The 22,392-nt window shown below is 47.2% G+C and overlaps 1 protein-coding gene across 1 annotated transcript in view; it reads right to left on the bottom strand.

Annotated features, from left to right (window-relative positions):
- Window positions 1-10,892: 10,892 nt before the first annotated feature.
- LOC146172381 (piwi-like protein 1) overlaps window positions 10,893-22,392 on the bottom strand; it is a 197,773-nt gene continuing 186,273 nt past the window's right edge. The window contains exons 18-19 of the mRNA XM_084585935.1: window positions 16,289-16,466; window positions 10,893-12,558 (exon numbers count right to left, since the gene is read on the bottom strand). Coding sequence (XP_084442061.1) covers window positions 12,472-12,558; window positions 16,289-16,466 — 265 coding nt within the window. The 3' untranslated portion in view covers window positions 10,893-12,471. The remainder of the gene's footprint in view (window positions 12,559-16,288; window positions 16,467-22,392) is intronic.

The raw sequence follows: 22,392 nt of genomic DNA, 5'->3' as shown, positions 1-22,392 counted from the left end.
GAAGTCACTTGATCGAACCTGCAGGCAAGTGCACAGCGCGGGTCGGCATCCGTGGTTTTGTGTATGTCGGAGAATTTATCGTGCTTCCTGAATGTTCGAAAGACTTGATCCTTGGTCTGGACTTCCTGCAGACCAACGGCGCTGTCATTGACCTGAAAGAAGCGCGTGTTTCCTTTTCGACGAAACGAGCCGTGGCGCGCATTGAAAACGAAGATTCGGGTCTGAACGTTTTGCGTATAGTCGGCGATGACGTGAGGGTTCCGGCACGTTCTAGTGTGTTGGTTCTTGTAAAGCATGACTTATTCCACGATTACGAGGGCATCGCGGATGGGCACCTTCCGCTACTACTCGAGAAGGAATTAGCCGTTGCTCGAGGACTCGTACAACTCCAGAACAGCTGTGCTACTGTCCTCCTGACAAATTTTGCTAAGGAGATGCGGCATCTCGGCAAGGACACGGCTGTTGCCGTCCTTCACGATGTTGCTGCCTTGCCTCATTTATGCACCGCCGGAGCGAACCCTAAAGAAGAGGCCGCACCTTGTCATGCTCTGCAAACCGTTAAAATTAACCCCGACTTGAGGCCCGATCAGAGGAATCTTCTCTCGGCTCTTCTGAGCGATTTCGCAGACTGCTTCGCCACAGGCTCTAAGGTCGGTCGTACTCCAGTCGCCAAGCACCGCATCATCACCGATGAGACCACGTTACCGGTATGCCAGCGCCCGTACCGGGTTTCTCCTAAGGAACGTGACGCCATTAAGGCACAAGTGGATGAAATGCTTGCGGACGACGTGATCCAGCCTTCGACGAGCCCATGGGCGTCGCCAGTGGTCCTTGTCAAAAAGAAAGATGGCAGCTTGAGATTCTGTGTCGATTACCGAAAGTTAAATAACGTGACTAAAAAGGACGTCTATCCGCTGCCCAGGATTGATGATGCCCTCGACCGACTACGCGACGCCAGGTACTTTTCCTCATTAGACCTCAAAAGCGGATACTGGCAAATCGAGGTGGATCAGAGAGACCGAGAGAAGACTGCATTTGTGACGCCCGACGGCCTATACGAGTTTAAGGTGCTTCCGTTTGGTCTTTGCTCTGCACCGGCCACGTTCCAACGTATGATGGACACGGTTTTATCAGGTCTGAAGTGGCAGTCGTGCTTGGTGTACTTAGATGATGTCGTTATTTTCTCGCCTACTTTCGAGCAACACTTGGACCGGTTGCGCGTCGTGCTTCAAGCACTCAAAGGCGCGCAACTAACGATCAAGCCTGAGAAATGCCACTTTGCTTTCAAGGAACTACGCTTTCTCGGCCATGTTGTCAGGGCGTTCAAACGTTACAATATTGTTTGTGTATCTGAGAAAAAAAAATAACTTCGTCAGCTTTTTCATTCAAAAGATGGTGACTTCGGCAAAACCTTGTGTGCAATCACAGGCCGCGATGTACTTTAGCCGCTGTAAGTAAAGGTTCCTCTATCGTTTGTGCTCTGCTGTTCATGCAATTCTGCCACATGTGCCTGTACGTGTTTGTTATTACATATACATAAGATGAGTGTTGCGTGACTTTGTTTCCTGTGTTGTTCGCATATACAATATATAAATAAAACTGCGCGTACGTGTTTACTTGTCAGCAAGTGTACAGTGCGCAGAAAGAACCATATGTCAATAAAAATGAAGCATTTCACTTTGTTCCAGAGATTACAAATATATTTTATATCAATAAATGCCTATGCTTTAATTGTTGTTAGAATAGAAATTCTGGGTTTCCCTTTGTGAGCACGGGATGTCCGGGACTAAGATGCTCAAACTTCGCAGAATCCTTCGCAAGCAAGAAGCGTTAAATACGTGCGCCGCTTCCAGTCCAAGACAAAAAACACACCCTGAAACTTGTAGTCAGCGGCTTCAGTTATAGCTGAGGTCTGTTGCGACTTAATGAGAGCTGAAATGCGGTGCAAGCAGCCCTCTTGCCGAAGATGTGAGAGCGCGGTAGGCAGCAGACAGCGCGGCTGGTACCCACCTAGGGTGCCTCGATACCAGCGCGCTACATCGAGGCACCCTATCATACCATCTGTGTAAGAGCGGGGGCTCACCGGCTCACCGGCTCACCGTCGCCTTGCGCGGTGGCAGTTACGGCATGACTCCGCTCCTCTCGTCAAGCCATGAGATGCCGCCTACAGTCAAAGCGCTTAGGCAGGCTGCAAAGAGGAAGCAAAAGCGAGCCACAGAGACAGAAGAAGAGCGAGAAGAACGGCTTTCCAAGCGACGAGCGCAAGAAGCAGCTAGGCTACACTATAGCTAGGCGGAAAAGGCGGTCAATGTCTTCGGTAGCAGAATCGACGACAGAAGCAGAAGAGGAAGGTACGAATTTGTCCGATAGTTTGTAACGTGCATCTACTAGCAGCACTACCAGTTCGGAGCGATGGAACGCTAGCAGACTTCAAAGACGATAAAAGAATAAATGAAGGTTTGAATAAAAGATGAAACGAGAAACGTGTGCATTGTCATTCTGTCTGTGTGTGTTTAGCTATCTTATAGTGCCTAGAATATATCGGCTAGTGTGCCGACCGAGGCCTCCCGGGTGGCACCATGAGCAATGAATGCCGGTGGCCGCCGCCAGGAGCGCTGCAAACTGGGTGGGTATAAGGATCCTCTATTTTTTAAAGGTAGCGACAGGTCTTGATCCAGCCGCCCCTCCTTCCGATAGGCCGGTTGGCTGCACGTGACCTCTTCGCCGCCAAGCTCCGCCCAGAGGGTCCAGCGGTGCTCGCTGCGCCGCTGAAATACATGGCGGTTTGCGCTTGCAAGCTTGATATTGGCCGATTAATTAAGCAAAAAGTACTTAACATGCCTCTATTGCATCTTTAGGAGTGTATATGCAGTACTTAATGTTTAAGCTGATTCAAGAATTACATCTCTGAACTCAAATCTTGAAGCGTGTGCGTGACATGCGGCTGCGTCGGGCTGCTGTGCTTTCGGCTGCCGGAACAGTGCGGAAGACGCATAAAAGTCATTTTTCATTGTTCGCGGTGACGATAATAGCAACAAAAGGAAGCTATGACCTCATGAGATCGGGCGTAAAATTTTTATGGCCACGGAAAACACCCGACTATGCGAAGGGATTTCTGTCTGCTTAAAAAGCCGTTCGCTTACCCGGGATGGCCTTTGTCTGGGCATATGCTATTTCATGAGCAAAATATCAAGAACGCTACGACTATGTAGTCATTACTTGTATTGCGGATGTCTAGTGAAAAGTCACTGCCGTTTCGAGCCCCCTTACTTTCCCGAACAGATCAGGTCTGCAATATTACGCGTGGAATCAATGCTGCCAAAATGCTCAGAATGAAAAGCCAATGTTTGATTATGCTTATTAGGAATATTTAGTCCGTACAGTTGATCAGTTAAATGACATAAATAAAAAATGAAACATTGGAAAAAGAGGAGGGTGCGAATGTGTCAAAGGGATCGAAATGGAAAGTCAAAATTTGCCTATGCTAAATATCGGTGTATAAAATTAAAAAATAAAACTAAACCTTGTACAACAAAAAATGAAAAAACAACCGTGTGCGTGAAACGCTATTCAGCCATTGTTTTAACGAAGGAGTCTCGCAGCGTTGCATCGAATGCAAACAAGTTCCGCTGAACGCGCACAGGGACTCGTCAAGTTTCAAGAGGCGGCATCCAAGTTTACAGGTGATATTATTGCCCGGCAGGCTATAAGGAAACCAATATAAAGCAAATAAAGAACAGAAAAGTCAGAAAATATTAACCGTGAGCTTTGCATCACATCCTAGTTTTTTTTTTTTGTATTTGTTGGAAGATATACATGCGTTGGTAATGCACAGCTGCAAAGAAACTGACTTTTTCTCCAAAATAAAGCTATTGGAATACTGTGTAAACGAAATAAACTCAAGCCAAAAAAAGTGTGTACAACGGAGTATACCCGAACAGTTACAAACGCAATGACACCCCTATTTCATCAGAGCTCTGTGCGCAACGACGCTCCCAAAAGTTTCAGAAAACTCGCAGTTTACTTATTTTTTAGTAAAGAAACGAGCCCAATAAGTTTACTGAAATATCGTTTCTACTTCAAGTTCGCTACTAATTTTAAAGCATAATTAATGAACAGTTTCCTAGCCGCTGTACTGAGTCGAGGATGATTCAGAAGAATGAGCTGGCTCGTTTAATGCACGTGTTTTTTTTTGTTTTTTTTTTTACGGTTATGTTGCACACGCATGTTTAAGTTATTATTCCTGTCTTTTGAAGTTTACTGAGCAGCAGAGGACACAAATCTGTTGAATTCACCGGTTTATGTGAGCACCGAGCGCCGCTTCATGAGTACGCGGTATACGCTCGAGTGCCACGCGTCGTCTGCTAGCGCTGCCCCTGGACCCCTCGAGAGGGCGCTCGTGTAGTTGTCACTACCTTTAAAAAAATAGAAGAGCCTTGTGGAGACACCGCTATACACCGCCATCCTTCGACGGCGCCATGTTGGGGCAAGAGCAGATACGGTGGGCTATGGAGCGTCGGCCCGATTTCTTGTTCAGCACGTGCTTGCGCTTGCAGGCTCAGCTGTGTACCGTTTTGACACACATACTCGCAATCCTGAGGGCCTTTTTGCTCGAAGAAAAAAAATGTGAAAGCAACTACTGCTTGCTAGCATGCGTAAGAAATTATCAAATTGCAGAAGGTAAGCATTTACTCTTTCGCCGTCTCGGATGTTCAAATGCGGTTATTTTGACGACTGGCTGTTTTATAAAGCAATGCATTTTGTACTGCCGGACATGAAAGAGTTTATGAGGTGCATAGCATTCAGTTGCGTCTATTGCTGTAGATGAACAACCATGTGTACGTTTCAGTGAGCTGTATATCGAAAATTATTTGTATCGCAATGGCCCATCGTAAACCGTAGAAAAAACAGCAAAAAACGATGCGTAAATCAACCTTTGACACGTGTCGCATGCTGATGCACGCGGCATTTTATTCCAAAACAATCCTCATTAAGACTCTGAAGCTGATTTTGGATGCACGCCTAGGAGACATCTTTTAATCAAAGTTGGCGCCAGCTACAGTTTCGCTGCCGTACCCATCATTTGATTTTTCTGGCTGACTTAGCCAACTCAAGTAAATGCGCAAGCGCGTCGTCCCAAGCCGCTCTAACAGTCTCTTCATGCATAAGCTTTGCGTGTTCTGCGCAATCAACCACTGGAATTTAACGGTTTGTTCAATAAGGCATTTACCGGATTTTATACCCCGGTCAGACGAGCAAGTTTAGTGTCACTTTCAACGAGTGCATTCGCGTTTAGTGTCATTCGCACCGTGTCACGCGATGAACTTTAATGACACTCGCTGCCGAACACACTCGGCGTGAAGTGAGTTTGGCTATAGTGCCTGGCACTGTAGTTTGGCGAACTCGCTACACTTTGTCCGTCAGGCGAGTGTGTAGTCTCTACAGCAGGGCGCTGACATATCACTCATACATTTTTGAAAATTACAGCGTTTTGAGATGTTTATCTTAATTTCATGAGTGTTTCAATTAATGGGCAAGAGATTTAAGCTGTCACCAACTAAGAACGATGCGCACACTTGAATAGCTACCCTCGCTCTCAGTGCTTGCGCTAAGGCGAAGGCGTTCGTCTGCTGCTGCATTGAGCGGCCGTGGATATGGTATGCGGTATCTCAAGCTGCATCAACGAAGTTGGAGTTATTTGTAACCCAATCTCTAGAAAGTCGTCGCTTGACAGGCAGCATTTCGCTCAAGCGCCGGCTGGAGACACCACCGCTTTTCCTCCCGCAAGCCGCCAGCGCGAAGCCAGCACCTTTACGGCGCATCCAGCCCCGCTGTCACCGGCGTCGGAAAAGTGTGCGAGAATTTGTTTTTCCCGTAAATAATGATCCCTGAAGTAAAGCAATGTCAGTAATTAATCCTTCTTGGGGATCGTTGACCTATACCGAGTCGCTAATAGGTGTAATTGCTGCGACACAAGCAAATTTGTGCTCACAGCTTCATCGTCGCCGGCTGCGCGGCGCAGCTCACCTTTGCACGTATACGCTAAGTCGTCGATTTGAATTGCACCTGTCACTTATTATGAACAGACAGCAAGGTTGACAATAAGGCAGTGCCACGAGTGAGCCATATATTCTATAAGGCTGGCCATACGAAAACTCCGCCCACTGATATACTTCGATGCGAAACAAACTATAGGCCTAGCGACGACCACGGAGGAGCGCATGGCCAAGCGCTACTTGCACCGCGCGCTCTGCCTTTCACGGGCGCTCGATGGGCGGTACTGCAGCGGAAAGCTAGTAGCATCCGGTGCTGCGAACTTGTCGCCTACTTTCGTGATACTGTGGAAACCGGATCTTTTTCGACGTTGTGTACAACGGCAAGCAAACACTGTGAAGACGTGACGATGCTGCCGTACGTGGGTGCTGCGCTGCTGAACATTTTAGGCTGCATAGAAGCGCCGTCGTACATGATTTCGTGTGAAAAATGCATGCTGCTCTGAATCATACTAGCTCGATAACTTCGCTCGAACACCGGTGACTCCGCTCCATATGTATACTCGCTACCGGCATTTTCTCGGATAACGATGCAAATCGGTCGCAAAGCTACGTTCGCGATAACCGCGGTTAGCAAGCGCGTAACTATAAACGAGGTCGGTTTTGCATGTGAACAGCAGTAACCATGCACGTTAGCGAAAAGCACGGTCAAGGTAACATGCCCGTGCGACATCGCGATGTTTTTTTAGTCAAATACATGTACTCAAATGCACAAATGAACTGAATATTAGCTTGGAGTCATTGTGCTTGCAATAAAATTGAATTTTAAGGTAGTTTCGCTAAAACTAATTTACACATAGGGCTGCAGCTTCCGCATCGGCACTGCCGTCATTTCAAAATGACACTTTATTTTGCCGTGTGACAGCGAGCACCGAAAGTGTCACTCTTCCTATGTAAGTGCACTTCGTGGAAGTGTCACTAAACTTGCCCGTGTGACTGCGGTATTACTGGACTCTTCAAATGGAAGATGTCATTTTGTTCCGATAAATTGTTACAGGCAATCAAACAATGTCTGGACAGCCGTTGACTTGAGGAGCCGCTGTTCATACACTGTGTTTGCCCTCGAACTGGCGCTGAAATGAGATAGGCGACGAAACAGTCGTTTGTGTCTTTTGTAGTGTGCGCGCAAATGAATGAAATAATAAAAACATTACGGAAGCAATGCGACATTTACATGTAGGATCGCAAAATTTTTCTATGGATGCCAAACAAGCGACAGCACTAATTCGGGTGTCAGGCGGTCAAATTTAGCTTCACCTAAATTTTGCTTAACCTCAGACGAGTACTTGCGGGGACAACAGGGTGCGAACATCGCCTCGCGATGCGCAATTAATTATACAGGGAAGGAAAACCTGCATTCGGGATTAACTTTTGTACTGCGCAAGCGCCTTTTTGCTTCCTCACGACCGCTTTCACAAGATGATGCCGCTACACCTTCCATCTCACGAGAGCAGTTTCTTTGAGACTTGTCCAGCTGCCAGTCATATGCTTAAAACGACTTAATTTTCATGCGAACCCAACTTTTTATATTATTGCGAATCCCAAAACCCTCGCGAAAAACTGCTCCTGTGTATAATTAAAAAAAAAAATTACGGCTTCTGAGGACCTGCTATCTCTGTTTCGCGAGATGTTGTACTAGCGATAAGCCCACGTGCCAAATTCCAGCGCGACCGACTCATGGTTTTTTTTTTTTTTTTTTTGCGACCAAAATAATTGTTACAAACTGCGTCTTACTTCCTACTCTGTCGCGAGGTGACATGTCATCAGTCGCTCTCCACTGTATTAATTCCTGAGAGGGAGAGAGGGAATGTAATCTGTGAATCTGAAGCCTCGGCGGTTGCCACCAGCTTTCAAGATCGAGTGTAAGGGGAGCGATCGAAAGGGCGCAATGGTGCATTCCTTTGACAAATACCAGGCTCGGCCTTCTGCACACGTTCTTGGTGCGGCTATGAACACAGAAAGGCAGATCCTCAGCAACAGATATTGTTGTGTAACACTACGCGAATGATACTAAAGTCGAGTGTCACTCGCACTAAATTTTCCCGAGTGACTACAACATAGCAGACGCAATTGTCCATATATTTAGCTTATAATCCCTCACGTACGCTGAAAATTGAAAATTTATACTTAAAAAACACAGCGTGCTACTCCCGATGCTAGGGAATGCGATGCTTCGACCTGCTTCAAAGTTGAGAAGGGAGAACAAAATCTGTTGCGCACAATGCTAGATTGGGAAGCCAAAAACCGCACAAAGCTCGTGCTTACAAGCAGATGGGTGAAAAGGCATCAGATAATGTCATTCCAAACAGAAGTAGGTAACTGCGTTAGACGAGTACAAAAATATATTGTAAAACGCTTTTGCATAAACAGATACAGACCGCAAGAAAGACGACACGCTTGTGTGTGTGTTTGTCATCTTTCTAGTGGTCTGTGTCTTCGCTAGACCTTTTTAGACAATCGAAATGCACCTATTCGCTCAAAGGAAATTTTATAGATGCATAAAAGCAGCACAGGTATTGTGGCTTACTTCGCAGATCTTCACGTTGCCATTCGCCGTCCAGTCTTCACGCTTCACTTTCGCCTCCCATACATTTCTTCGTCTCTTATTCCATGGAAAACGAAAACATCTGGCTCCTTTTTTTTTTTTTTTTGCTGAGCCAGCACACAATGGAACACAACAGCCTAGCATGCTAGTTTTTGCGACTGAACACAGTACAATCGCCCAGCACCCAGTGCACAGCACAACCGCTTCGGACACTCCGCAACAACGGCACGAAGCGACTTGCCCGAAGATGGCGAGCGCGGAGAAAGCGGCGGCGCGGGGCATGCCAAAGGGTGTCACCACCCTGTACGGCGGCGCTGGTATCGAGGCACCCTAATGGTATGACGTCACGCAGCGCCACTGGTGAGAGAAGTTAGGCGGTAACTGCCATCGCGCAAGGCGACGGCGCGAGTTGAGCCCCGCTCTTACACAGGTGGTATGACGTCACGCAGCGCCACTAGTGAGAGGAACGGAGTCGGGCCGTAACTGCCACCGCGCAAGGCGACGGCACGAGCTGAGCCCCCACTCTTACACATGTGGTATGAGGTCACACAGCCAGGTCACGCTAAAGGTCAAGCGTGGCTGCCACCGCCGCGCCTTTTGACGGGCTGAGGTGGTAGCTAAAGTAGTATTGCGCCGCAATAAAAAAAATTCCTGCGAGCAAGACCCTGAAACTACAGGCCAGTTTGTAGTTCGGTTTGCCGCTAGCACCAAGTCTGCCAGGCCATCCATGATACTGAAAAGCATGGAGCACTGTTTCTTTTGCTTTTATCTCCATTTCCTATTCATACTGCTGTCCTTGCGATCGGATTGCTGCAACAGCAACTGACATTTCATACTGCAACAGCAAGGAACATTTCGCGATTTTGCCCAGTTCTTCCACACGCAGCAAATCCGCATGTGAATTTAGTCAGAATCGTAGGGATGTTTCATAGCATGCATTAAAATGTATCAACAAAGCAACATGAAATGTGCTTACATTTCTGTATTTATGCAGTTTTAGATGTCAAGCAATACTTCATATGCATTTATGAAAACGAATAGCTTTTTATTCAGAAAGTATATTGCTGCGCTGAATGCAACCACCAGAACGTGAAAAAGGTGCAAATGCAATGGATATGCTGAAGGGCACAACACTGCTTGGGCCGAAAAGCCTCAATGCTGCGCGCATGCAGCTATAACTGTTATTGGAAAAGCACTATCTGCTTGGAAGTTTCTGCTGCCACATGCATTTATTTACACAAGTGACTCCACTGAACAAGGGGGGAGGAAGGGCACAGCCACAGCAACTAGTCTTATGTAACCAGATGTTGGACTCTCTTCTCACTTGTCAGTAGCAGAACGTTCACGAAGATCCAGTGTTTCAATTCCAACCAGCTGGAACCTCCTCTGCAAAGGTAGACAGACGAAAACTGCACTGCCACAGGGCAGAATCAGCAGCATGTGAAACAGGCCTTATGTGCTTTCCAGCTGCGATACAAGCCCGGAGGGAACGACATGAGCTACCAGTTGAAGTGTGTACTTTTACGTGGATAGTCACTCCAATAAAACTAGCATGTTTGGTTGGTTTGGTTTGTGGTGCTCAACGTCCCAAAGCGACTCAGGCTATGAGACGCCGTAGTAGAGGACTTCAGAAATTTCGATCACCTAGGGTTCTTTAACGTGCAGACATTGCACAGCACACGGACGCCACTCCGTTTTGTCTCCATCGAAACGGAGCCGCCGAGGCCGGGATTCGATCCCGCTTCCTTGGGCACAGTAGTCGAGCGCTGTAGCCACTGTGCCACCCCGGCGGGGCAAAACTAGCATGTTCCAGTACCCAGGCAACATTTTCTTGCGGGAAAACTAGCATGTTCCCGCAAGAAAATGTTGCCTGGGTACTGGGCATTTTGCTACGCTCAGGTAATTTCAATATTTTTCACAGTTCGCATGCCTCCGAACTGACTAGTTTTATTGTATTTTCCTAACCAGAGCTAAAATTTTTCTATAAAATTACAGCTCACGAGACAAAACTTGGTTAAATGCATACCTTCACACTATAAGAACCAAATACCACATTTTCATGCCGATACTGACCAAATCATTTTGAAGTTTCGAGTACATGGTAATGTAGAGTCGCACTTGCAATGCATATTTTTTTTATGGACAATGTTCACATTTTTCTCAGTTCAGGTTTAGGTGGATTTGGCTTTAAAAAATTAATACATGCACGGCAGCTAAAGAGCTCATTTTAAGCGTTTCTGTGCTCCCTCAATATGTGAACAGAGTTCGAAAAGTACCCCAACAACACACAAAAGAACAGCACCAACTGGATCTTTAATTCACTGAGTTGAAGCCATATATACAAGCTTGAGAAAGCTCCAATGTAACAATTACTGAGCACTGATTGCAACTAAATTTTACAGAGCGCTGCATTACGGGAACTGTGTACCATATGTACAAGCTTGAGAAAGCTCCAATGTAACAATTACTGAGCCCTGATTGCAACTAAATTTTACAGAGCGCTGCATTACGGGAACTGCGTAATACAGCGAAGAATCAATATTGCTAATATAGTCTCTGGTCTTCTGTTTACCTGCAAGGTGCGAGCTCCAAAACTGGCTTAACAAATTTATTGAAATCCCTGAGCAGCCTTTAGAACTTTGACAATGTTACAAAAACATCAACTGCAAGTCACTTCCAATAGACGCCAGTCAGCACATGTTAACGAGAATGCAGAAAGAAATGACAATTGAAAGTTGTATGAAAATTCAAGCTGAAAATTTGAGATCAATGAAAATGAACATGATTGAATTGAAATGAGACTGCCTGCAGCTTCAAATTCAATACTCAACACAAGCTACAGAAATACATATCTTATACATATACGGAATTACTTCTCCGCAGACACGTCGATTTTGTGGCCTCGTTTTCAAAAAACTGAATTAAAGAACAAATCAAACAACACAATTTTCAAAGAAAAACACATCACATGTGGGGAGCAAAACAGGAAAGGTAAAAAAAAAATTCTCTTTTGCTTTTAAGAATGGAGCACAATAAAGTTTTTTGAAAACTGAATTAAAGAACAAAACAAACAATTTTCAAAAAAACAAAACATCACATGTGGAGAGCAAAACAGGAAAAGTAAAACAAAACGTTCTCTTTTGCTTTTAAGAATGGAGCATAATAAGGTTTTCAAAAACTGAATTAAAGAACAAAACAACACAATTTTCAAAGAAAAACATCACATGTGGGGAGCAAAACAGGAAAGGTAAAAAAAAAAACATTCTCTTTTGCTTTTAAGAATGAAGCACAATAAGGTTTTCAAAAAACTGAATTAAAGAACAAAACAAACACAATTTTCAAAGAAAAACACATCACATGTGGGGAGCAAAAAAAAAACATTCTCTTGCTTTTAGAATGGAGCACAATAAGGTTTTCAAAAAAACTGAATTAAAGAACAAAACAAACACAATTTTCAAAGAAAAACACATCACATGTGGGGAGCAAAACAGCAAAGGTAAAAAAAAACGTTCTCTTTTGCTTTTAAGAATGGGGCACAATAAGGTTTTCAAACTGAATTAAGGAAAAATCAAACAAAAACAATTTTCAAAGAAAAACACATCACATGTGGGCAGCAAAACAGGAAGGTAAAAAAAAAAACATTCTCTTTTGCTTAAGCACAACAAGGGATAAGTTCACTTGTTTTCAAAAAGTGAACACACACGCACACAAAAAAAGCATTGCACACACACACACAAACATTGTGCGTAGCAAACAAAACCAGAAGTGTGGAACCAAAGAACAATGGCAGTGAGAGAATGGACGAGTCCTCAGAGCTCCAGACTGCCTCTGCTGCGCCCAAAGCAAGCAACCCTGGACTCCACATGGCAGCCTTCACAGGTAGAACAGTCGGTCGCACAACAGTGGACTGGGTTCCCGGTGGATGTTGTCCCCAACAAGGTTTGCCAGCTTGTGGGCGTACTGGCCACCATTGCAGAGAAAGAGAGAGTTTAATACAGGATAAACCACACTAGCCGAAAGGGGCACATTACACAATAACTGTAATGAGAATTAACCGAGAAGGAATTCCTTTTGCAACCAAACTTTTTCACATTTCTACTCATGGTACACGCTCACTACAAGCCTTAGCAGATTGCACACATACACAACTCTGACTCCAAGATGGGCAAGGAGCCAAAATGCAACAAATAATGACAATGACAGCATGTTAACACCATTCCCTGCACAGCAAAAATGCAACAAATAATGACAATGACAGCATGTTAACACCATTCCCTGCACAGCATACCATTGCATCATACACATCAGTACTTTTGATGCTACATTCATCAGCTGATTTTTCACTCGGTAGGGCCCGAAAAATGGCCTTCATATAGAGCAGTCCGAAAAGTCTGAATTTAAAAAAATCCAGAAAAATAAAATTATTTAACTGTGAAACAGCGACATCAAAAATTGCGAACTTTGTTTCTTGCATCCTTTTTGCAAGTAATAATATTAGATATGAACCAGAGCCATTCTTTCACGACTGCCCCCACCCCGCTGTGAGAAGCAAGAACAAAGTACCGTAAAAACCGGATTATAGGTCGGACCGGAATATAGGTCGACCCTCTAACTGACCAATTCTAAAAATGAAAAAAATCTTTTTCAATGGCAAAAGTCCCGAAAGACACCCTTGCCTTGAAACAAATGCGACTCAACCAGTTGCACAGTGGTGACAGTATTTATTTTCACTTAAATGCTGTTCGTATGTACACCCAGCCAATTTTTCAACAGTATCGTGCGACCATCATGGCACAGTATCATGGCACTACTGAGCAGTGAGAGAAGCGAGAGTACGCGCAAGTGTACACATGCGCGTACCTCGTTTGTTTCGCCACTCAGCACCGTTATTAAGGCGCTGACAAGCACGCGGGTCGATGGTCGCGCGATACTGTTGAAAAATTGGTCAGGTGTATGGTACACAGAAAAAACACGAAGTGCGCAAGCGTTGGTCTACTCAGAGTCGTCCAAACTCGAGTCGGATGACGAGTGCTTGTCACTGCCCACGTCCCACAGAGCATCATCCTCTGTGTCGTCCAGCGCATTGCTGATGCTGCATTTTCTAAATGCCTTTAGCACCCTCTCTTCGGGCAGATTTCCACGCCGACGACACCCAACCACAGACAGTCGCAAGCGGTGGACGTCGCAGGCGGCCGGTGGGGGTGGTCGGGTTGTCGCCCAGCATCCATTCATTATAGAGCTCGCACACTATATTTAAAAGTCTTGTTTAGCACAATGTCTAGTGGCTGCAGCACAGACGTCAGCCCACCAGGTATGACCACGAGATCAGTCTTGCCATCGCACAGGGCCCATTTTACGTCGGCTGTGAGGTGGCCTCGAAACGTGTCGAGAACGAGCATGTTCGCTTGCTGAAAGAGAGCACCAGGTCGCCGCTTCCAGACGAGTCGGACCACTCTAGCATTAACGCTTCGTTCATAAAGCCCTTTTCATTGGCCCAAACGATGACATTGCGTGGGAACTCCTCCTTCAGCAATTTTTTCTCTTAAAAATGATGAAAGTGGGCAGCTTCTTCCCATCGACTGTGCACGCGAGCATCACAGTGAATCGCGAGTGCTCGTTTCCCGTAGTTAGAAGCTTGATCTGCTTCGCCCCTTTCTCGGAAACAATTCGGCTTGAGGGCATATCGAACCACATGGGTGTTTCGTTGGTGTTTCCGATCTGTCCCATCATGTACTCGCATTGGTGCCGGAGCGCAATCACATAGCGCTGAAACTCGATGAGTTTGTGTTCAAACTCTTCGGGCAGTTTCTGGAGAAGTACGGCGCCGTAGTGCAAAGCCCTTTCTCTTCATGAAGCGCCGCACCCAGGATGGCGAGCCCTTGAACTGCGTCCTTGCGAGTCCCGAGGCACGCGCAACCTCTACCGCTTTCACGCGGATGCATTCGGCAGTCATAGGCGGCGACCTTGCACGCAGCTCCCGGACGACATCCGCAACCTTGGCTTCTAGTTCTGGATACGGCGCAGTCCGCCCACGAAATGATGTTTTCTTCTGGTTGCTGCAAGTAGCAATACGCAGCTTCTGACTCCACCAGTACCGAACGCTCTTTTCGGATACTCCAAATCCACGCTGTGCCGCCAGGTTACTGTGAAGCTCCGCATACTCAATCGCCTTTTTCTTGAAGGCGACGGTGAATTGTCGTCGGCTTCCACTCATTTTGATGGTGGCTAGCTCCAGACAACGGAAACGCAAAATGGCAATGCCACGCCGCGCTGCTGCTGATGGTGATGTTACTGTTACCCGAACCAGACAGTGGTGCAGATTTGCCGCAAGCCAGTTGGACCGCACTCAAGTGTAGAAGGCAGAGCGCAGTGCCATTTTGCTTTGATTCGTGTTGGCATCATAACGTATTTATAATTTCTGGGTAAGATGAATTTTTTGAGAACCCGCACTTTTACAGCCTCGAATTTAAGCTTTTGAAAGAGCTTTGCCAATCGAACCAGCTGAAGTTGTGAAAAAAGAAGTAATAGTGCATGGAATTTAGTCATGTGTTGAAGAAAATAGTAAGGCATGGCCATACAGCTGATCATGCTATGCAGAATGGTGAATAATAGAAGGCCCAAAATCAGCGAGGTGCACAAAAGCGGAATGACGATAAATCCCACCATCTTGTGGGTCAAAAAGGGCGCTGCATCAATGACCGCTATATGGCACCATATTGCACATCTGCCTCCAAGTGCATTTCTGCACTTAGCTCAACGCCAGAATTTGAGGCGCAAGCAAGAGAGTTATGATGCCTACGTTATAGAAAACAAAGGTGCAACATGCGTAAGCACTCTGTCGATGGCGCCGATAAGAAATTGGATATCTGAAAGTCATGACAGCAAGATGTAACGGGAACTTTTCCTCGTTTTCTCTTCATTCCAGATTTGCTTTCTGGGTTTTTCTTTTTCTTCTTTCCTCTGGTTTTTCTTTCTTCAGGGTTTTTCCAGGTGACATCATTCTGACTGAGATGCAATAGAGCTTTCAGTTGTCAGCCTTTGTGTGTGTTTCTGTTCTCTGTCATGAGTCTCCATAGCCCGAGTCGCTTTAGGACGTTAAACCTCACAAACCATGTTCTTTGTCCATTTGTAGTGTGCTGTTTTCATTAAACACCCAAAATACTGCGAAATCAAAATTAACTGAAGTCCGAAAAATCTGTGATGTGGTTGGCCTGATGTCATTCAAATGGATGAATAACACTTCACTCTCTCCACTGCTGATATGCAGGAAATGACTGCGCTCTGAAAAACACCAGCACTGCCCATCTTGATGTCTCGCCCCTCCACTCTTCTCTCTTGCAGCATATACATTTAGCTATTCGTAACCAAAACTAATAACAGTGAAGATAAGCACAGAAGTCCACTGGTCCGTAGTCAGCAAGTTTTAGTGCTTCGAAATATTGTAACCTGGTCAAAAATATGTCCATATTCCATCTTCCTGGTCACTCAGCAATGATAGGAGGTCCTATTTGCAGTTTCGACTACAGGGCTCCCAGCTGCTTAATAATAATAAAAAAACAAAAAAAACAATAAACCTATATCCAAAGAAGTATATGCCAAGAAAACTAAAATGTTGGTCAGCCATCTATCCTATCCCAAATCACCACCCTGCAAGTTCCATGACTGCACTGTATCCAAATCCAAGCCTCACCTGACACGGAGCAGGCACACGCACAGTGCCGGGCCAGTTGTAGTACAAGTGGGTCAGCTTGTAGGTGAGACGCTGTAGCTGATCGGGAGAAAGCCCAGTGGAGTTGCGTATCACCACGTAGTGTGTTGGGGACACGGTGCCTTGCCGCACCTTCTGGGACACCAGAAAGAAATCACACCTGCACGCAAGCAGCCACAATAAACACAATATTTCTGCGACAAAATGAGTGAGCAAAGCAATGCCGTACAGCGATCCATTCATGAAACAGCAGAGAGGGTGCACAACACACAGCCTTGCTTCACATTACATGAATGAACATAATGTTTTACATTAACCCTTTCGCTGTCACGAACGCACCGGTACGTTTTTGCGCTTCGCCCCCACAGTGTCATCGGTACGTTCTTATCATGCATTCAAAACTTCGCGTCTGAGCGCGAAGCTGGCGCGCTTGGACAGGCTGCTCAGTTCAGTCGTTCAGTCGTGTCCGACTCTTCGTGACCCTATGGACCATGTCACGCCACGCTTTCCGGTCTCGCACTATCTTCCTAACATCACATAACTTCATCTGCAGCGCCTCGAGGATGCCATCTAACAGGCTGAGCCATCTGTCAAATCTTTCTACAAGTTCGTATTTTCGCCCTGCGTTGTGTTGATCCGTATATATTGAAGAGTATGGAGCCCCCCACCTTCTTTGCTGGGGGGGCGCAGTCGCTCCGCGCATGCTACTCTATCGCGCTAAGCGATCTTGCGGCGCGCGCGTTTCGCAGCGAGTATGTGCTGTTACGGGCTTACGGGTTCAAGGGTGGTTCTGCCATATTCCGCAGGTTTGCAGGTTTTTATTTTTATTCTGTTGGCATGTCTGCTACGACGCATCACGTTCAGGTGCTCGCACCGTTGCCTCTCTCGACATGACTAGATCGCTGCTTTCGCTCTCCCTTGCCGCGCTCTTGCTTGCGGCAAGCAACAGAAAAGGAGGTTGTTTTAGCTTCTGTCCATCTCTCTCCGTCATCTTGATTTCACAGCGTGCCGCTGTGCGGGCCACCGAAAGTACGCCCTCCATGCGAGCAGTTACTTTCGAATAGCTGACAGCACGGGACCTTTTACTGCAGACTGGAGTGATGGCTCTTTTGATTATAAATACGAGAAATAAGAGTAGAACTCGGATTCGGCCTCTAGAGAAGTAACGAGCAGTTTTTTTTTCTTATACAGTCGAGCCCACTTATAACGGCCCCACTTAAGACGAACTTTCGCTTATAACGAACGAGACCGGAGCGACCGCCAAAATATACATTACTTATATGGCACAAGATCACACGTACCGTATAAACTCGTGTAAGGGCCGCACTTTTTTTTTTAAATTCGGGCGAGTGTTTTGAAGGTGCGGCTCTTACAAGAATAAAAAATAAAACTTTTTGCGTTGCCAAAAGAAAATGAATGACGATTGTATGCATAGGATTGAAAATGCCTTTATTTTGGCTTTAGGCTCTTCCTCACTCACTGTCCGTGTTCTCGGAGCTCGAGGCTGGCTGGTCCGTTTCCTTGGATGCTCGGTCTTCAAACACGAGGTCATCTTCGGTGCCGTCAAGTTCGTTCGAAATTCCGGTTACTTTGAAACTCTTAAAAATGACTTCAGGAGAAACAGAGCCCCATGCGCTGACAATCCACTCCGCAACAGTCACCAAGGGAGCTCTCTTGAGCCGTCCGGTAGGAGTCTTTTCATGGGTGGCGTTCGCCATCCATTCCGTATAGCACCGACGGAACGCAACCTTGAAAGGCCTATTGACGCTCACATCCAGGGGCTGTAGCATACCAGTAAGCCCCCCTGGAATGACTGCCATGTCCGTTCTGGCTTTTCGAAGCTCGTCCTTCACCTCCTCAGTCAAGTGCCCGCGGAAGCTATCCAGCACAAGCAGGGATTTTTTTACCAGCATGGCACCGGGGCGCTTATTCCACACCGATCGAATCCAATCGGACACGAGGGTGTCGTTCATCCAGCCCTTTTCTTGAGCGCGTACGACGATGCCTCGAGGGAACTGCTCATTGGGAATATTCTTCCGCTTGAAAATAACATACGGCGGCAACTTGCGGCCGTCTGCCGTAATGCATAACATCACTGTGCAACGCTGCCGCTCTGCACCAGTTGTACGCACAGTGACACTCTTGCTCCCCTTGCAGTCAATTGTGCAGTTTTCTGGGCTGTCAAACCATACCGGAGTTTGGTCTGCATTTCCAATTTGCGATAAGCAATATTGATTCTGCTGTCGCACTGCGATAACATACTTCTGAAAATTCAGCAGCTTGTCCTCGTATTCGTGAGGAAGCCGCTGACACATTGTTGCCCTTCGCCGAATGGACAAATTGTTGCGCATCATAAATCTTCGCGCCCAACCAGCACTTGCTTTAAAATCTTCGCGAGGAATACTCTTTGCACGCGTCAGCTCTAGTGCCTTGAAACGCAGCATGTCGGTGGACAGAGCATACCCGTTGCTTCGCACCTCGGAGACATAGCTGGCGAGCTCTACTTCAAGCTCCGGGAATTCACAGGGCTTACCCCGGAAGGCGCGTCTAGTGCCCGACGTGCTTGCCAACGAATCTTTCTGGTTGCACCAGTGTCGCACATTCTTCTCGTCGACGTCAAAGTGCCTTGCTGCTGCGCGCTTACCGTGCTTCAGGGCATAGTCGATGACTTTTAGCTTGAACGCTGCAGTATAACTGTTCAAGTACTTGCCCATCCTGGCCAGGTAGAATGGCTATGCAGACATGCAAGTCGAGCAGGCTTGAGCCACCAAGCAATCCCCGAAGGTGCACGATAAACACGAGGATGACGAGACGAGGCCTGACGAAGTGCCGATGGGGCTGACAAAGCAAGGAAGAGAACAACCGGTTGTGCCGCTGTTCCGATGCGCACGCCGCGTTTCGGACTGCCACGTAAACACGGCGAGCGCGGGTGCATCTGGCGCGCGCTTTGAAAAAGTGGGGGTGCGGCTCTTACACGAATAAATTCTAGAATATTTTTTAGCAATTTTATCTAGTCAAAAGTGGGGGTGCGGCCCATACACAGGTGCGGCCCTTACACGAGTTTATACGGTATAACGGACGTCCATGAGCGCTGCCGATCGGTTACAGCGAACGGACAGCGTAAACCCGGCGCCCCGATACGAGATAACGATGGGCTCCCATCCCTTTTGGTCTGTTTTCGCAATCCTCCTCGCAAGCGAGCTACCCTTTGCTCGCCGACGCGCGCTGCCTACGAGTGTCGGCGCATGATGTGGCCTCCAAGGCCACGCTGCCGCCCCTCCTCGCAACTCCGCTCCCCTCTCCTCTCGCCATTCCCTCGTCTTCGCCTGTCTCCACGGCGCCGGCCGCCGGCATAATCTTCGAAGTTTCGTCATTTCGTTTCCTGGCTGTTCCATTGAGCGGCCGTGCCAGGGGCGCGGGGCGCCAGGAGGCAGGCCTCTCCTTACGCTAGCGGTTGTACTGTTTGCACGGGCGGACTGCATTCAGTACGGCGGTGACGGTTCGTGGCCTCCGAGATTTGCGGAGGTAATCTCGGAGGCCATGGGCGGTTGAAAGCAACTACGGTAGGAGCCAACAGGTGGCAGCACTGACGCTCAGGGATGCCCCTCATTGGTCTCCCCGCTGCATACCATGCCCCGCTGTGTGTCCGTTCCGTTCCATTCCTTAGGCACTTCCTCGCTTGCCTCGCGTGATTGTCGCACGTGCTCCGTCAGTTGCGGCGCTTTGTTGTCATTTTCGTGTGTGTGGTGTGAGCGCTTCGTCTGTCGGGCCTGAGTCGTATAATTCGGGATGGCGGACGGGAATTGCCTGCCTCCAGCGGTCACGAAACGAAAAGCGCTGGACATGGCAACGAAGCGAGCAATTGTGACGGAACTGTCTCAAGGTGCTAAAAATTGCGAGCTGGTGAAGAAGTACAACGTGTCGAAATCAACCATCTCGACAATTCTGAAGAATAAGGAAAAGATCGCCAGCTCCGACGCCAACACAGCGGACAGAAAGCGCCTGCGGAAGGCCACCTATGCGGACGTAGAGGATGCGCTGCTGAAGTGGTTCATCGACGCACGGGCTCGCAACATTCCGATAAGTGGACCAATGATGCTGGGCAAAGCCAAAGACTTCGCATTCCTACTAGATTTTCCAGACTTCTGCCCAGGCAATGGCTGGCTACATCAGTTCAAAGTGCGGCATGGGATTGTTTTTAAATAGATTGTCGGTGAGGCGCGTTCGGTAAGTGACCAGGACGTTGCCAATTGGCTTGCTACAAACCGAGCCATTATTGCAAGCTACGCGGAGCAGATGTGTATAACGCAGATGAAACTGCATTATTTTATCAGATGCTTCCAGACAAGACGCACTCCATGAAAGGGGAGTCATGCGCTGGCGGTAAACACAGTAAAGTGCGCGTTACAGTTCTTCTGTGCACTAATATGAATGGCAGCGACCGGCGCATGCCGTTTGTAATCGGAAAATCCAAGAAGCCACGTTGCTTTTGGAACCATGTACCCGTGCGCTACAGGCACAATACTAAGTCCTGGATGACACGGGATTTATTCGCAGAGTGGCTGGGCGAGACCGCGACATGCAGAGGCAAAGCAGGCGCGTGCTGCTGTTGCTCGACAATTGCTCAGCGCACCACGTGCAAACGCCTCTGACGGCAGTGACTGTACTTTTCCTGCCGCCCAATATCACTTCTAAAGTGCAGCCTCTTGATTTGGGCATAATACGCTCCTTTAAGGCATCGTATAGGCGCCGCATTGTGCAGCGCTTGCTCATCGCCGTTGACCGTCCGGCCGCTAACTTGCCGCTCCGAGTTTCATTGTATTCAGCCCTTGAGATGGTGAAGGCGGCCTGGGTGGAGGTGACGACCGCTTGCGTGCGAAACTGTTTCTGCAAGGCCGGCTTCGTCGACGCAGTACCGGACGTCGGGCCTGATGCCTCCGATGATGATGATTCCGGCGGCGATTAGTGGCAGCGCGTCGTCGACTCCGACATGGGAGGCCCTGGCATTGGTTGGCAGGATTTTATTTCTGCAGATGAAGACTGAAGACTGTTTCTGCACTGCAGAAACAGACGAGCATCACAGACTTTTTTGCTAAGAAATAAATTTCGTGTTTTGACCGCCAACTTTTTTTTTTCTCTTTTTTAGTTTGTGGTCCAGTTACAACGAACTTCGGGATATAACGAACGGACGCCGCGTGACGCTCAGGTTCGTTATAAGCGGGCTCGACTGTATTATCCTCATTTATCTCATTTATAATCAGGCTGATAATGATGATGATTAACAACACCTACAGAACACTTAAATGTCCCTATTCCGTTGACTATGTTATTTGTATAGCAATCATAATAAAAAATAAATCGTTATGCTCGTTCCCAGATATGCTAGTTCCCTGAAACCAAGCCGACACTGGGGGTGCGTCACGGCCAGAAACGCCCGACAGTGAAAGGGTTAAGGGGCCCATGAAAAGCTGCTTACTAAAACAAGAAAATATGTGCAAGCAAGAGGCAGTCCTCCCCGCACAAGAATTTCTAACCTAGCCTCACTAATGCCGAATATACAGTACCCCAGCACGCCCCGTTGGGCTGTATCCAGCAGCGGTTCCTTTCAGGAACCGTTCGCTTTCAGGATGACGTTAATTTGATGTCGGAAATCTTAGGAGGAGGACGAGAAAGGTAGTGGCCAATCAGCAATGGCACCAAATCACAGGTGTGTACACCACAAGCATATGGCTTTTTGCATATGGAAAGCATATAGAAAAAACTGCTCTATGAACAGTATGAACAGTGTAATCCCCTGTAACGATACCAGATATAACAACATTTCCCCTATAACAATCAGTACTTAGATTTATCAATTCTTATATTGGCCAATATGCACATTCAAAGGGTGGGAACCGAGGTAATGCCAGGGCGAGTACCTTTGTGCACCAACACCCGTCAGTGACAATCGCTTCAAGCTTTTTGCAACAGAACCGATCAGCCCCACTGCTACACCAATCAGTACATTCCAGTCTGCTGTTGCAATGAAACGAAAGCATGCATGGTTCACGATCTATTTGAGGAATGGCTCCTTGAGTTTGAAGACA

Source organism: Amblyomma maculatum, unplaced genomic scaffold, assembly GCF_055883805.1.
Source record: "Amblyomma maculatum isolate TAMU_Amacu unplaced genomic scaffold, ASM5588380v1 scaffold_13, whole genome shotgun sequence".
NCBI classification, from domain to species: domain Eukaryota; kingdom Metazoa; phylum Arthropoda; class Arachnida; order Ixodida; family Ixodidae; genus Amblyomma; species Amblyomma maculatum.
This window is presented reverse-complemented; position numbering and strand designations above follow the sequence as displayed.